Source organism: Muscardinus avellanarius (assembly GCF_963383645.1).
Source record: "Muscardinus avellanarius genome assembly, chromosome: 2".
Taxonomy (NCBI): domain Eukaryota; kingdom Metazoa; phylum Chordata; class Mammalia; order Rodentia; family Gliridae; genus Muscardinus; species Muscardinus avellanarius.
The window spans coordinates 199,122,810-199,135,546 of NC_137787.1; the positions used below are offsets into that span (position 1 = coordinate 199,122,810).

General features: G+C 39.3%; 1 protein-coding gene across 1 annotated transcript in view; it reads left to right on the plus strand.

Annotated features, from left to right (window-relative positions):
- Positions 1 to 12,737, plus strand: part of MYO16 (myosin XVI) — a gene marked incomplete at both ends in the record, with an annotated part of 497,659 nt that overhangs the window by 124,917 nt on the left and 360,005 nt on the right. Inside the window, one exon of the mRNA XM_080689777.1 lies at positions 5,456 to 5,581. Coding sequence (XP_080545903.1) covers positions 5,456 to 5,581 — 126 coding nt within the window. The remainder of the gene's footprint in view (positions 1 to 5,455; positions 5,582 to 12,737) is intronic.

Below are 12,737 nucleotides of genomic sequence, written 5' to 3' on the forward strand. Positions count from 1 at the left end.
ATCATGCCCACCTCTTCATGGCTGCCTCTCACCTGGGAGAACAAAGGGGCTTCTAACACTCTCACAATGTTTGCAAATGTTCCTGCTGTTTGCTTTTTTCCCTTCCAATCTAGTATCTCCCCTGTCTGGATGTAGAATTCAGAAGTCATCCGAAGTGGGTTTTGGACAGCTATTTCAAGTTTGTTCATGGAAATACACTATCCTCCGCAGGATCTATCAGTTTAGAGTGGCAGAGGCCATCGACTTTAAGTAAGACCACGTTTAATGGGGAGATGCTTTAAATTTTGCACAAAGACCTTTTCATATAAATAAGATACATCAGATATAACAGTAGCCTAAAAATAATACCTATTTTTCAAGTTATATATGGAGAAGAGACTTAAGTGTAGGGTGATAGGCAGTAGCCCTTCTAATATCAAAAGGAGAAGAAAACATAAGAGAAAATGCTGATATCATCAAATACACCAGAAATTAACATTATTTTGTATCAAACAGTGAGCAAAATCAACAAGTAGATAATAAGCCAGGAGTAATATTTGCTACGGTTTTGTTCAAAGTGTTAATATGCTTAAAATATGCAGAGTGCATAGAAATTAATAAAAAGATGCCCATCTCTCAACAGAAAGTTAATAATAATGAGAGAAAACTCAAAAAAGAAAAAATACAGCTACCTTATAAGTCTCTGAAAAGAGTGCTGTTGTCAGATTTTTAAATAAATGCAGATTTATTAACTGCAGTCATATTAGGAATGAATAATTGTGAGGCTCAGATGAGCTAATGGTGTATGAAAATGACTTCTTCACTGCTGGATAGAGTATAAATTAGTATAAACTTTCTGAAACTCAGTGGGGCAACATATATCAAAAACTTGAAAAAATGTTTGTTATTTTAGAATGAAAGTTCCATTTCTGTGGATATATCAGAAGGAAATAAAGAGACATATATAATGACTACAAACAAAAATCCTTTTTTTTTATAATACCCAAAATGGCCAGTGCATAAATGTCCAGTAATTAAGGATTGGTCAGGTGAATGATTATGTATCTGTGTTACTGGAAGCTTTTCTCAGGAGGAAAATGTCAGTCTGGGAGAAGAGGCCACACTGACTGTCTACCCTGGGCTCCATCATGTCCTGCTGGGGCGAATGCTGGCTTCTTACATTTCTGAATCACGCTCTTCTTGTCTTTTAATTATCATCATTATTAATGTCTGTAATAGTAGTACCAGGTTATAGTGCAGGCAGTCCCAAGAAGACCATGGATGTAAATCGCTCTGCCAACAACCTCGTTAAAATACAGTGAGCTTTGCATCACAGCTAGCTGTTCTGTGATCAAAATATACAATAGCATGGAAAATACTTCATAGAGGTTGAGTAAAATAACTCTCAAATTACCAAGTGCACAATGATCCTCATTTTATAAAATAAGTGGAAGTGTTAAATAGATATAAATCACCCAAATGTGAAAAGCTGTTGTCAGGAAAGTGAATTGTCAATATGTTTAGTCTTTGTAAGCCAGGCATGGTGGTGCACATTTGCAATTCCAGCATTCAGGAGGCTGATACTGGAGGATCATGGTTTGCGGACAGCCTCAGCTACTTAGTGAGGCACTCCTTAACTTAGGGAGATGCTGTTTCAAAATAAAGAATAAAACATAGGGTAGGGGGTGTAGCTCGGAGGTCAAATGCCCTGGGTTCCATCTCCAGACCTGCAAAAAAAATTGTGTATATTCTATACATTTTAGAAACTTGAACAATATATAGTTATTGTTATATACTAATTTACAGTTAGACATATGTCTCTGAACTTTAGACATATGAGGGGGACAGAAACATGGTGGGGCCATCTTGGGATTCACCCATAGATGTGAGGAGTCCAAGTGGGTTAAATCCTGTCCAGAGCAAGAGATTCGTCTGGGAACCACCATCTTAACATACGATTATTGAGACTTCTTTTTATTTTTAAGACACTCATGTTGGGATAATGGGGGAAATAAATTCAAAACATAAGTTTAAAAAAACATCAGTAGTGCATAGCATATTTCCTAGCAATTAAAGCTGTCATTAAATAAAATAATCTGTTTCTCAGATTTACGTTTTGATTTTGATGTGAGCCATTGGTGCGCGTGCATCTTCTGTGCTGTCCCATAGTCACGCCTTAATTCACTGGGAACATACTTTCAAGATAATATTTTAGTAGTAGAAATCTGATAACTCTTAGAAACATGCTGGTATGCTCTTGCTTTATATCTACTTTTAAATCAAGCATTAAGGGAATGCAGTATTTTACTCAACTCTGCCAGTATGTCCATCCAATGGCCTGCTGTTCTTTCTATCTTCAGAAAAGTTTTCGTCCCAAGAAAGGCAGGATTACAATTACTTTTTAACAGGTTGAGTTGGTTACTATATCTTTGGCTATTGAAAATACTCTTGTAACTTTGAGATTTTGAGTTAAATATTGACGTGTGGAAAAGCACGATACATACTAAGATCTCAATCGCACAAATGGCATGTCATGTATGTGTACCCAGGAGTGGAAGGCCACAGCCAACCCAGCTGCTCGTGACTGGATGACTTTGTTCTTTGCTTCTTGTGTTTTTGCTTTCTGTAGTACATATATTAACTTTAAAAAATAAAGGTTATTTTATAAACCTTAAAAAATAAAAATAAAATAAAATAATCTACCTGCTAAAGAGGTAAGAAGTGGGAACAAAGATGGGCTGTGACCCTTTGCTATAAAACCATGTAGGATCATAACAGAATAGATGTCCTAACGACCGAGTCTTCTGTCCTGGCTGTGTTGAGGCAGAAGAGGGTTTTAGAGGGACTCCTGCCCAAGTGGACTTCAGTTTCCCAATGTGGAGTCTGAGATACTGCCATGTTTTCATGTGTGAACAATGTCAGGAGCAGGTGCTGGTTTTGCCAAGTGTGCCAAGCAGTGGTAAGCCACATGTAATGGAGGAGCCATGCCTACAGTGAGTGGCCAGGAGCCAAGGGAAGACAGAAGTGGTTGTGCAAATACTGTGTGTCTTCCTGACTTAGGTATATCAAAGATGAGGGTGCAGGAGTCAGGGTGGCCAACGGGAAGAAGAAAAATCCATACTAAAACAATTAACCAATGGAGTAGTGTCAGGTGTATTCAGAGCACTGGTGGGCATGTTGTCCCCCATGGACTGGCCATCTTGGCATCCACTGTTGGCTGTTTCAGATCTGAGAGCGAGAGATGACAGAGGGGTATCCTTGGGTCCCAGCCGGTTACCTAAAGTCCTAAACCAGTTTCTCTGTCTGCCAAATCAGGGTAATAACCATATCACAGTTTGTAAAGATAAAATGTATGAGTAGATCTATACACAGTAATCAAGAAACCCCTCCAGTGGCTCGATCTTCATTGCAGTTGAGTAGGTGGTTTTTAGATTTTTAAATTTCCATGGGAACTGTGCTTCAGAACCTGCTGCTGGTGGTATGTTGTAAAACCCCCACCACGTCTGTGTCCCTCCCAAGAGTGCTTAGAGGAGCCAGTATGGGATATCCTCAGACACCTGGACCTGGCTGACGTCTCCTGGCCAGTCAGGACAAGTGGTCAGAGTGTAAATTCCATTTCAGAAGTCAGACTATTTAACTCAGTCTAACACATTGTCAGTGATAAGAGCCCATGCCCTTGGGAGTCTAGTCAGTTGCTTATAATGTGGAAGTTGATTGTCAGTAAAATCAAAGTAAAGGCTCTGAGCTCCGGGTACTTTATGACGAGGGCCTTTGAAGATTCTGTTTTCTCTTATGACAAAGCGAGATTATGTGGTTAGGACTGGTTCTTCTTGTGAATTGGCTGTTGTTTGTTTGGTTGATTCCTTTTGTAGTACTGTGGATTATTGAACCCAGGGGTGTTCTACATTTGAGTTATACCCTGTACACTTTTTAATGATTTTTGTTTTGAAACAGAGAGGCAGAGAACAGGGCTCTGTTAACGTATCGTGGTCACATCGTGAGATTGTGGAGAGTCTCGCTGTGTTGCTGAAGCTCTAGTCTTAAACCTGCCTCGGCTTCATAGGACTGGGATGACAGGCAGGCACCACAAGGCCCAGCTTGGGATTTGGTTTGAAATGACCTGAAGTGAACTTCGCCAGCCCCACAGATGTCGCTGGTAGCCAGTGCTGTGCAGGGCTCCTCTGGGCAGGACGCCAGCACCCTCTCTCTTCCGGCCCTTTATTTCTCAGCTGAGCACAAGATTTCTGGTTTGAGTTGAGGGGGCTCCACATGGAGGGATCCAAGCTTTGCCGTATGGAAAGCAACAGCTACTTTTCAGGGACCTGTGAACTTGCTAGAACTAGGATTAGCTGCAAACCAACTAATAGACTCATTCTTGATTCAGTTTTCTAAATTCACCTTTATAGTAAAAGTGAAAAATCTTCTGAAATCCAGATATTATTGCCTAGAACATAGAATAACCCACTAATCACTTACTGATTATTTGAATAATGTAGAGTAAATTTAGAAGTAGTTGAAAGATTAGTTCTCTAGGAAGTAAGTCAAATTATATTCCCTAAAGTATCTGCAAGTATATTATTCTTGAGACTCTTTGCTAGAATATTGATGGAATGAATTTTCTGGGCACAAATTATGGGACAATCAGTGTGAAACTTGGTGTCTTAAATTAGAGGAATTACTTGTTCTAATAAAGTCAAAGGTACAAAAAATAAATATGTAGGTATACACTCTAGATTGAAGACTAAAAATACAAAAGCAGAAAAATAGATGTTTCTGTTCAATTTCATCAATATACATACATAAGCACTTTTCTACATTACCATAATTTTATATTTGTAATAAAAGCAGAAGGAGGAAAGCAAGCTATAAAACTCCTTGCCACCAAAACCTAGACAAGGTCATTGATTTTACTGCTTTTAAGTTAATTTTCCTTTCTCTCACCTAATTCTTTCCTTTCTTCTTCACCATGTTTATGAAAAACATCACAAAGGTCCTTGTACCTTTTACACAGACACAGTTGTTGAGATGATCACATATCCTGTTCTAGTTTAGCTTTGGATTCCTCTCTGACAGCACCTAGGTGCTGTCAGAGTGATGTTAGAGTTAGTTGGTAAATTTTTGACTTGTGTGTAAGAAGCAGTAAACTATTGAATTATTACATTTTGCATGTTAACATAATCAGATTATAATTAAAAAGAACTTTTTGAGGAATAGGAATTACATGGAAGAATGCACGCTGAGTCACAAAGAAAATTATAAGTAATTAAGATTCTTAATAATTCAGAATATTTATTTTGCAGAATGATAATGGCATCTACTTATACCAAACTAATAAAATTATCCATGTCTTCTTTTGACTTATTCTGTGCATTTTAGATGTATTATTAGATTGAATGGCTCTTTTCAAGCCACTGAATAAACTTTACTGATGTTGCTATTTGTTATAGAAGTTAAATAATAAATCTCTCTGCTGCAGTTACACATGGCATGTGCAAGCGGATACAAGGAAGTGGTGTCCCTTATCCTGGAGCATGGCGGAGACCTCAACATTGTAGATGATCAGTACTGGACGCCCCTCCATTTGGCTGCAAAGTATGGCCAGGTAAAGTGATTTTTAAAAATTCTTTCTCAAAAAACATTGGCTTAAATGTTTCACTCAATATTCTCACTGATGTAATTCAAAACAACTACCCACACAACTTAGAGAAAAACAATTATTTTCCCACAGATTTTGGAGATTCTAGAGTTCAGTCCATGTCAGGCCGGGTCCGTAGAGATTAGGACCTAATGCAAGAAGCAGAGAGAGGCAGAGAACAGGGCTCTGTCGTCCCATCATGGAAGGTGGAAGCTAGAGAGTAAGCAAGAAAGGAAGGGGATTCAAGAGCAAGGCACGGTTCCCAAGGCCGTGCTCCCAGGACCCACCTCCTCCAGCCACGGCCCACAGGTCATCACCCAGTAGATCCATTACAAGGAATCTATCCACTCATGAGATCAGGATCCTCAGGACTTAATTACATCAACTCTGAACATTGAGTTCTTCTGGATGTATTCTGTAACTAACCGTAACAATCAATGAAAAATGTATTTAATTTAGATTTTACTTCAGGTCATGTACTAACCACCATTTAATTTGACTTCTAATGATATTGTATTATTACAAAAATATTTTAATACTTAAAGACATTTACCTTTACATGGGCACATAAAAGTGTATATTCCTCACACTTTGTATTGCGATCAAATTCATTGGAGAAATAGTCAAATTCTATAAACCTTCTTTATAGAATAGAGTTAATGCTGTTTACTTAAGATAGAACATATAAGATAATTTCACAAGTCCATAATTATTCTATTTGCTTTCTACATTTAGTGGATGTGAAACAAAATTACATTTTACAATTTATTTTAATTTAATTTAATTTTATTTTATTTATTCTTTGCAGTACTGGGGATGGAACCCAGGGGCCATTCTACCTCCAAGCTATACCCCTAGCCCTACTTTTTATTCTTTATTTTGAAACAGGGTCTCACTGAGTTGCAAAGAGCCTCACTAAGTAGCTGAGGCTGTCCTTGAACTGCAGTCCTCCTGTCTCAGCCTCCAAATGCTAGGATTACAAGTGTGTGTCACCATGCCTGGCTACAGTTTACTTTTTATTTTTCTCCATAAATTACATTTAATTTAATTTAATTTAATTTTAATTTTAATTTTATTTATTTATTTATTTTGGTGGTACTGGGGTTCCCGGAAGCCCTTCTACCTCCAGGCTACACTCCCAGACCTGTTTTTATATTTTTATTTGGAAACAGGGTCTTTTAAGCCAGCGTGGCTGGCTTCAAACTAGCGGGATCTTCCTGTCTCCGCCTTCCAAGCACGGGGATTACAAGTGTGCGCCACCACGCCCAGCTTTACATTTAATTTTAATGAAAGAAGTATTGGAGAAAATTTCTCTTTCTAACTTAATTTTTGTTTGTAGTTGATATATCTTAAGTTACTATTTATAAGCTAATTTCTCACTGGGCTCTGTGATATCATGACAAGGACCAAAATTTAACTCTTAAGTGGTTTACACGAATGGATATAACAAAAGTATTCACAATAATTCACTAATATAAAAATCTAATTCTAAGTTACAGGTAATAGTTTGTTAAAAAGTCTTAGTAGCAATAGTACAGCAAAATGACTGTTTTACATGCACATGGAAATTCAAGCTAAGGTTGTTGACTTTAAAATCTTTTGGGGTTAAATCACATCCTACAAATTAATAGTAAGTGGGATTCCTTAGATACAAAGCAGTTGCACAGCATCTCCCATGAAGCTGGAGTCATGGGATTGCTCAGGTACTTTAGAGAATTCACATTCAAGCATTTAGAAGTCTTTGCTTAGATATCTTTCAGATGAACAAGGACATCCTTTGCTTCAACAACATTTCCTGTAGACAAGGATTCATTTATTCAATAAAGAAAGTTAACAGGCTGTTAAGTTGTGCTTCTGGCATGTAGGTGTGCATGCGAGCAATGGATTGGCTAAGGTGCATGTAGCTGCAGGCAGCTGAAGCCAGAGTCCTCCGGGATCAGCATCCCGGAGCTCAGGAGCCCAGGGAGGTTGCCGGTGGCCCCTCGGGACACGATGCACTCACATCACATCAACTCCACCCACTTACAGCACAGAAGCAAATGGGGAAAAACCGAGTGAGAAACCTTCTTATCACTGAAATTCAGAGACGTAGATGTGTGGTCAAGTATGGCGTATAAGAACACGGCCTGGTGGCCTTCTCTGATGATATGGTCATCAGCAAGTTATCTAAGTGTCCCATAGTACTCAGGGCTGCTAGAAGGTGCTAAGTCTGGAAGTGCAGCAGAATTCCACCACAGCTGAAGGAATTGTGGATTTCTTTTCCCTAATTCCTAATTCCAGCTGGGGTTTTGAAATGAAAGCACGTTTTGAAGAATAAGAGATGAATTTTTTAAGCCATTTTCATAAGATGAACTCTGGCAGAAAAAAGATTGGATCTCACCAAGATTTTTAAAGACTCACGGTAGTTAACCATTTGTAGAAAAATGTAAATAAATTTCTACTTCTCACCCTGTACAGAAGTCAACTTGAGATGGATCAAAGACCTCAAAATTAGACCAGAGACTTTGAAGTTACTAGAGCAGTGCATAGATATAACACTTCAATATGCACAGGCAGAAACTTTCTCAACAACAACAATAACAAAGAAACTTCCTCAACAAAATCCTCAAAGCTAAGGAAATTAATTAATAAATGAAATGGCATTAAACCATCAAGAATCTAAAGACAGCCTCCAGAATGTGAGATCTTTGTCAGCTATTCCTCTGGTAGAGGACTAATTTCTAGAAAATACAAAACACTTAAAAGACTTAACACTAAAAATCAAATAACCCAGTCAAAAGATGGGCAATTTAACCAAAATCACACTTCACAAATGAAGAAATAAAAATGGCCAATTAATAAATAGATGAAACAAATGTTCAACATCATTAGCAATCAGGGAGATGCAAATCAAAACTACACTGAGAGTTTATCTAACCCCAGTGAGAATTGCAGTCATCAAGAAGTCAAACAACAAACCCTGGTGAGTATGTGGAGAAACAGGAACTCTTTTACACTGTGGATGGGATTGAAAATTAGTACAGCCACTATGGAGATCAGTGTGGAGAGTTCTCAGAAAACTGGGAATTGATCCACTATGAGATCCAGCAATACCACTGCTGGTCATCTTTCTAAAGGAACTGAAATCAGAATATCATAGTAATGCATGAACGCCCATGATAGCTGTACAATTCACAGTAGCATGGAATATGGAACCAACCCAGGTTCCATCAACAGATGAATTACAAAATCATGGGAGGTACACACAATGGAATTCTACTCAGAAACCAAGAGACACAAAACTATCATTTGCAGGAGAATGGGTGAACCTGGAGAATATTATGTTAAGTGAGATTAATCAGTCACAGAATTGAAGTGTCATATATTTTTTCTCCTATGTGGAAGCCAGGGTGAGATTGGGGTGTAAGAGGGACTTTCGGTAATGAAGGCGAAACCCTAGTAGAGCCAGGGAGGTGGTCTTGGAGGGGGAAACACACTGACACTGTGCATGCCAGTCTCCATAGCGTGTATGGCGAAGGGGGAAGTGGGGATGGGGTGGGGAAGCTCACCGAGTGCTTTGTGCATTTACGTCACAATCACGCTCAGCTGCATGTGATGTGAGATTATAACGCACAAGTGAAAGTATAAAAACACCTGCCATCAGGTGTTTTTATGGGATCTCTCAGCTTCTTGATCATTCGCGTTTCAAGCATTATAGAGGTTTGTTGCTTGGAGAAGGTCTTTCACACTGACAAGAGCATCCTTGCTTTAACAGCATTTCCTGTAGAAGGGGATTTATATATTTAATAAAGATAGTTAACAGGCTGTTAACCGGCGCTATTAGCAATTAGGTTTATGAGTTTGCGTGGACTGGTTAATTGCATGTAGCTGCAGTCAGCTGAGGCCAAGGCTTCAGGGATCAGCGTCTCAGATCTCAGGAGCCCAGGGAGGTTGTACCTGGCCCCTCGGGACACCATTGGCGCACCAGTTCTCCACTTACAACATGGCTGCAAACAGGGACACAGTGGGTGAGAAGCCTTCTTATCACTAAGTCTGAGAAGTAGACATGGAGGCAAGTATAGTTTATTAGAACACGACTCGTCGGCCTTTCAGAGGAAGGGGCCATCAGCAAGTTATCTTAACGTCCTCTAAGATTCAGGGACTGATGCCGCTGGAAGGAGCTAAACTCCACATGTTTCATTGCTTGCTAAAGTACAGAAGAATGCCACCCCGCTTGAAAGAATTAGGGGAGGGGCTTCCTTTTACCCAATTCCTTTCTTTTTACCATTGGGATTTTGAATGTAGGCTAGAGCATGCATTTTAATTTTATTTATTTTTATTTTTATGAGGAACATATTGAAAATGGCATACATTCAGACTGTGCTTGGTGTCCTCTCTCCACCCCCGGTTCCTCTTCCCCCTCCTAACAATGAGTGTCCAGATTATGTAGGAGAAACTTCAGCAAAGCTAGGGTGGAAGGATAGGAGGGAAAGAAGGCTGAGGTTGATTAATGGAAGAGGCACATCCGAATATGTGTCAGAGCGTGCATTTTAGATTAACAAATTGATTCCTTTTAACCACTGTCATAAGAAGAAATCCAGAAGAAAAAGACAAGATCCAGTCAAGATTTTTAAATCTCACCTTGGGCTAAATATATCACTATTGTCATAATATTTTAGTGATTTCATTCAGAGCCCTGTATAAAGTCTTGTTTTGTCTATTTGAGGGTCAAATTAAATATTTGGAGTTAATGGGAGTATTATATTGCATCTTGCATTTTTCAGTCCCATTATTTCCATTTTTTTCTTTTTTATAACTGATTTCTTTGATGAGAGTTTATATTTTGTTTCAGGAGAATTGGTAGTTGCTTGATGAAGCATTCTTATGACGGTTTTTAAAATCATCTCTTTATTGATGTCAGTTAATCATCTTTTCTTACTCTAGCTGATTTCCCAGTCCTGATTTAATCATGTCTTGGATGATTCAGCATGTACACTAAGAGAGTCATGGTCCTGCCTACATCTACATCAGCAGGCAGGTGCCACGTTGAAGGTTAGGACGTGCGTTGTGGCGTCCTTTGTGTGTTGCAGTTCTGATGACAGGTGAATTTTCAGACCCTTTGAGGTATTAAGCTGGACTTATGGTTTATAGGTGCCTTGGGGCTCCCACTGGCTGTCGGTAGTGGGCGTTTCCCCAGACTCTGCCACTCTTATCTATGCGTGGGCTCAGAGAATCCACAGGATAAAAGGATGTCCAGGGCTGGGGGCTGCTGGAGACTGATTCTGCTTGTGGGTTCTCCCCCCAGCCACCCTTGTCTCTCATAGTTCAGGGGAGTTTCAGGCTCAGTGAAAAGATAGCCCCTGCCCACGTGCTCACATAGAAAGATCTTGGTGCCTATTTCACTTAATTCTGTTAAAGGGATACAGTTTGAAACAAGGCCTGGTGATTCTGCCTGGGCCACTTTCTGCCACAAGTTTGGAGATGGTGAACATTTCTCTATTGGGTGGGAGAACATAAGTTGCCCTCTTCTCTGCCATAGTACAGAGACAGGTTGAAGAACCGTTTTCAAGAAACATGTATTGGGGGAGGCAAGAAAACAACCATTCAAGGGGGAATGTGGGCCGCGTCCTGAGCGATAGAGACCTGCACAGAAATACCTGTGCGGGAGCGTGGCTCTTCTTTTATAGGAAACTTTGTCAATGGTGAACAAACATGGAGAACAAATGGCGAGCCTACGAGATGCATGGGGTGGCATGAGGTTTCTTTAACTATGGAGCGGAAGACGGGCGATGCTGGTCTGCTTCTTCTCAGAATCTTCAGGCTGACGATATTGATTGGTGAATGGCACTTGGGCTTTACACATATCACTGGATTTGAACACTATCTATGTTCAGACTTCAATTGATCCATCCAAAATACATTCTGTAATCTTCAAAATATTCTTGTACTGATTAACTTATAGTGCTCTAAGACTGAGTAGACCTTTTAAGAATTCAGGCTTGGAGGAAAATAAGCCTTCAGAGCAAAAGGAAGGGTGGCCATGGTGTTTTTAGGTTTAAAGCTAAAGTCCTCCTTTTTATCCCTGTTTGTCTCCTTTCTTTTTTTTTTACCATTTTAAATGAAGATTTATTACATATGATTCCTACATCCATAAAGACACAAAATATTAAACATTAAAGAAAGAAGAAAGCTACAGTAAATGAATAAAATTGTTTTTTATTTTTATTTTTATTTATTTTTTTATTTTGTTTGTCTCCTTTCTATCTATTTATTTTATTTCTTCTGTCCTACTTCATTCCTCTGGTCCTTTGATATGCGGTGCACAGTCTCCTCCTATCTCTGTCTCAGGCAAGGCACCACGCTCTCCAGGACTTCTTCCACAGCCAGGCCCTGAGCCAGGTCACTTTCCTCTTCCTAAATAAATAGCCATAGTTTATTAGACAGTTTTACACCTTAGACCTGAGTGCTTCACATGGTTCTCAGAGTTGGAGACATCCCCTGGTTGCAGAGTAGCATGTGCCCCTTGAAAAATGAGTATAGGTATACATAACTCGAGAGGGATGCAAATTCTGAATTTCTGAGAACCTTTAGCACTGCAATCACCTCTCAATAAGATAAATCAAATAATCTCTTCCAGCATCTGAATTAGGAATGAGTATTAGCACCAAACATTCATTGCTACTTTTGACTTTTTTTAAGAGTTTAAGTGACTATCAGGGAATTAATGTTGCTAAGTTTAACCGGACTGACCTACAAATATATGAGTAGTCTATGTCTAGTAATGTAGGAAAATTAAATTTCATCTATGAGTGCATGTACACAAACACATACTGTGACTACCAGTCTCCTCCTCTACGGGGATCTGTGGGGACTCTAAAGTCCTTTTTGTACTGAAGACAAATCACCATCAGGCTGTGCAATCTGCCTCCTGTGAGGGTAGTCGATGCTCAAGTAGAGGGACGGGACTGACCTCCGGCCTGCTGGGGTCCGCTCTGTGTTGTATTATCAGTTTCTAACTGGAACCCCATGGGAAATACCAGCTATGATCAAAACGGGATTCCCACCTGGGAGAAGCTCCCCATTCTACACATGAATGTTTACTTTTACAAGGCCAAAATAAAATAGAATTACTTTTATTGTTGAA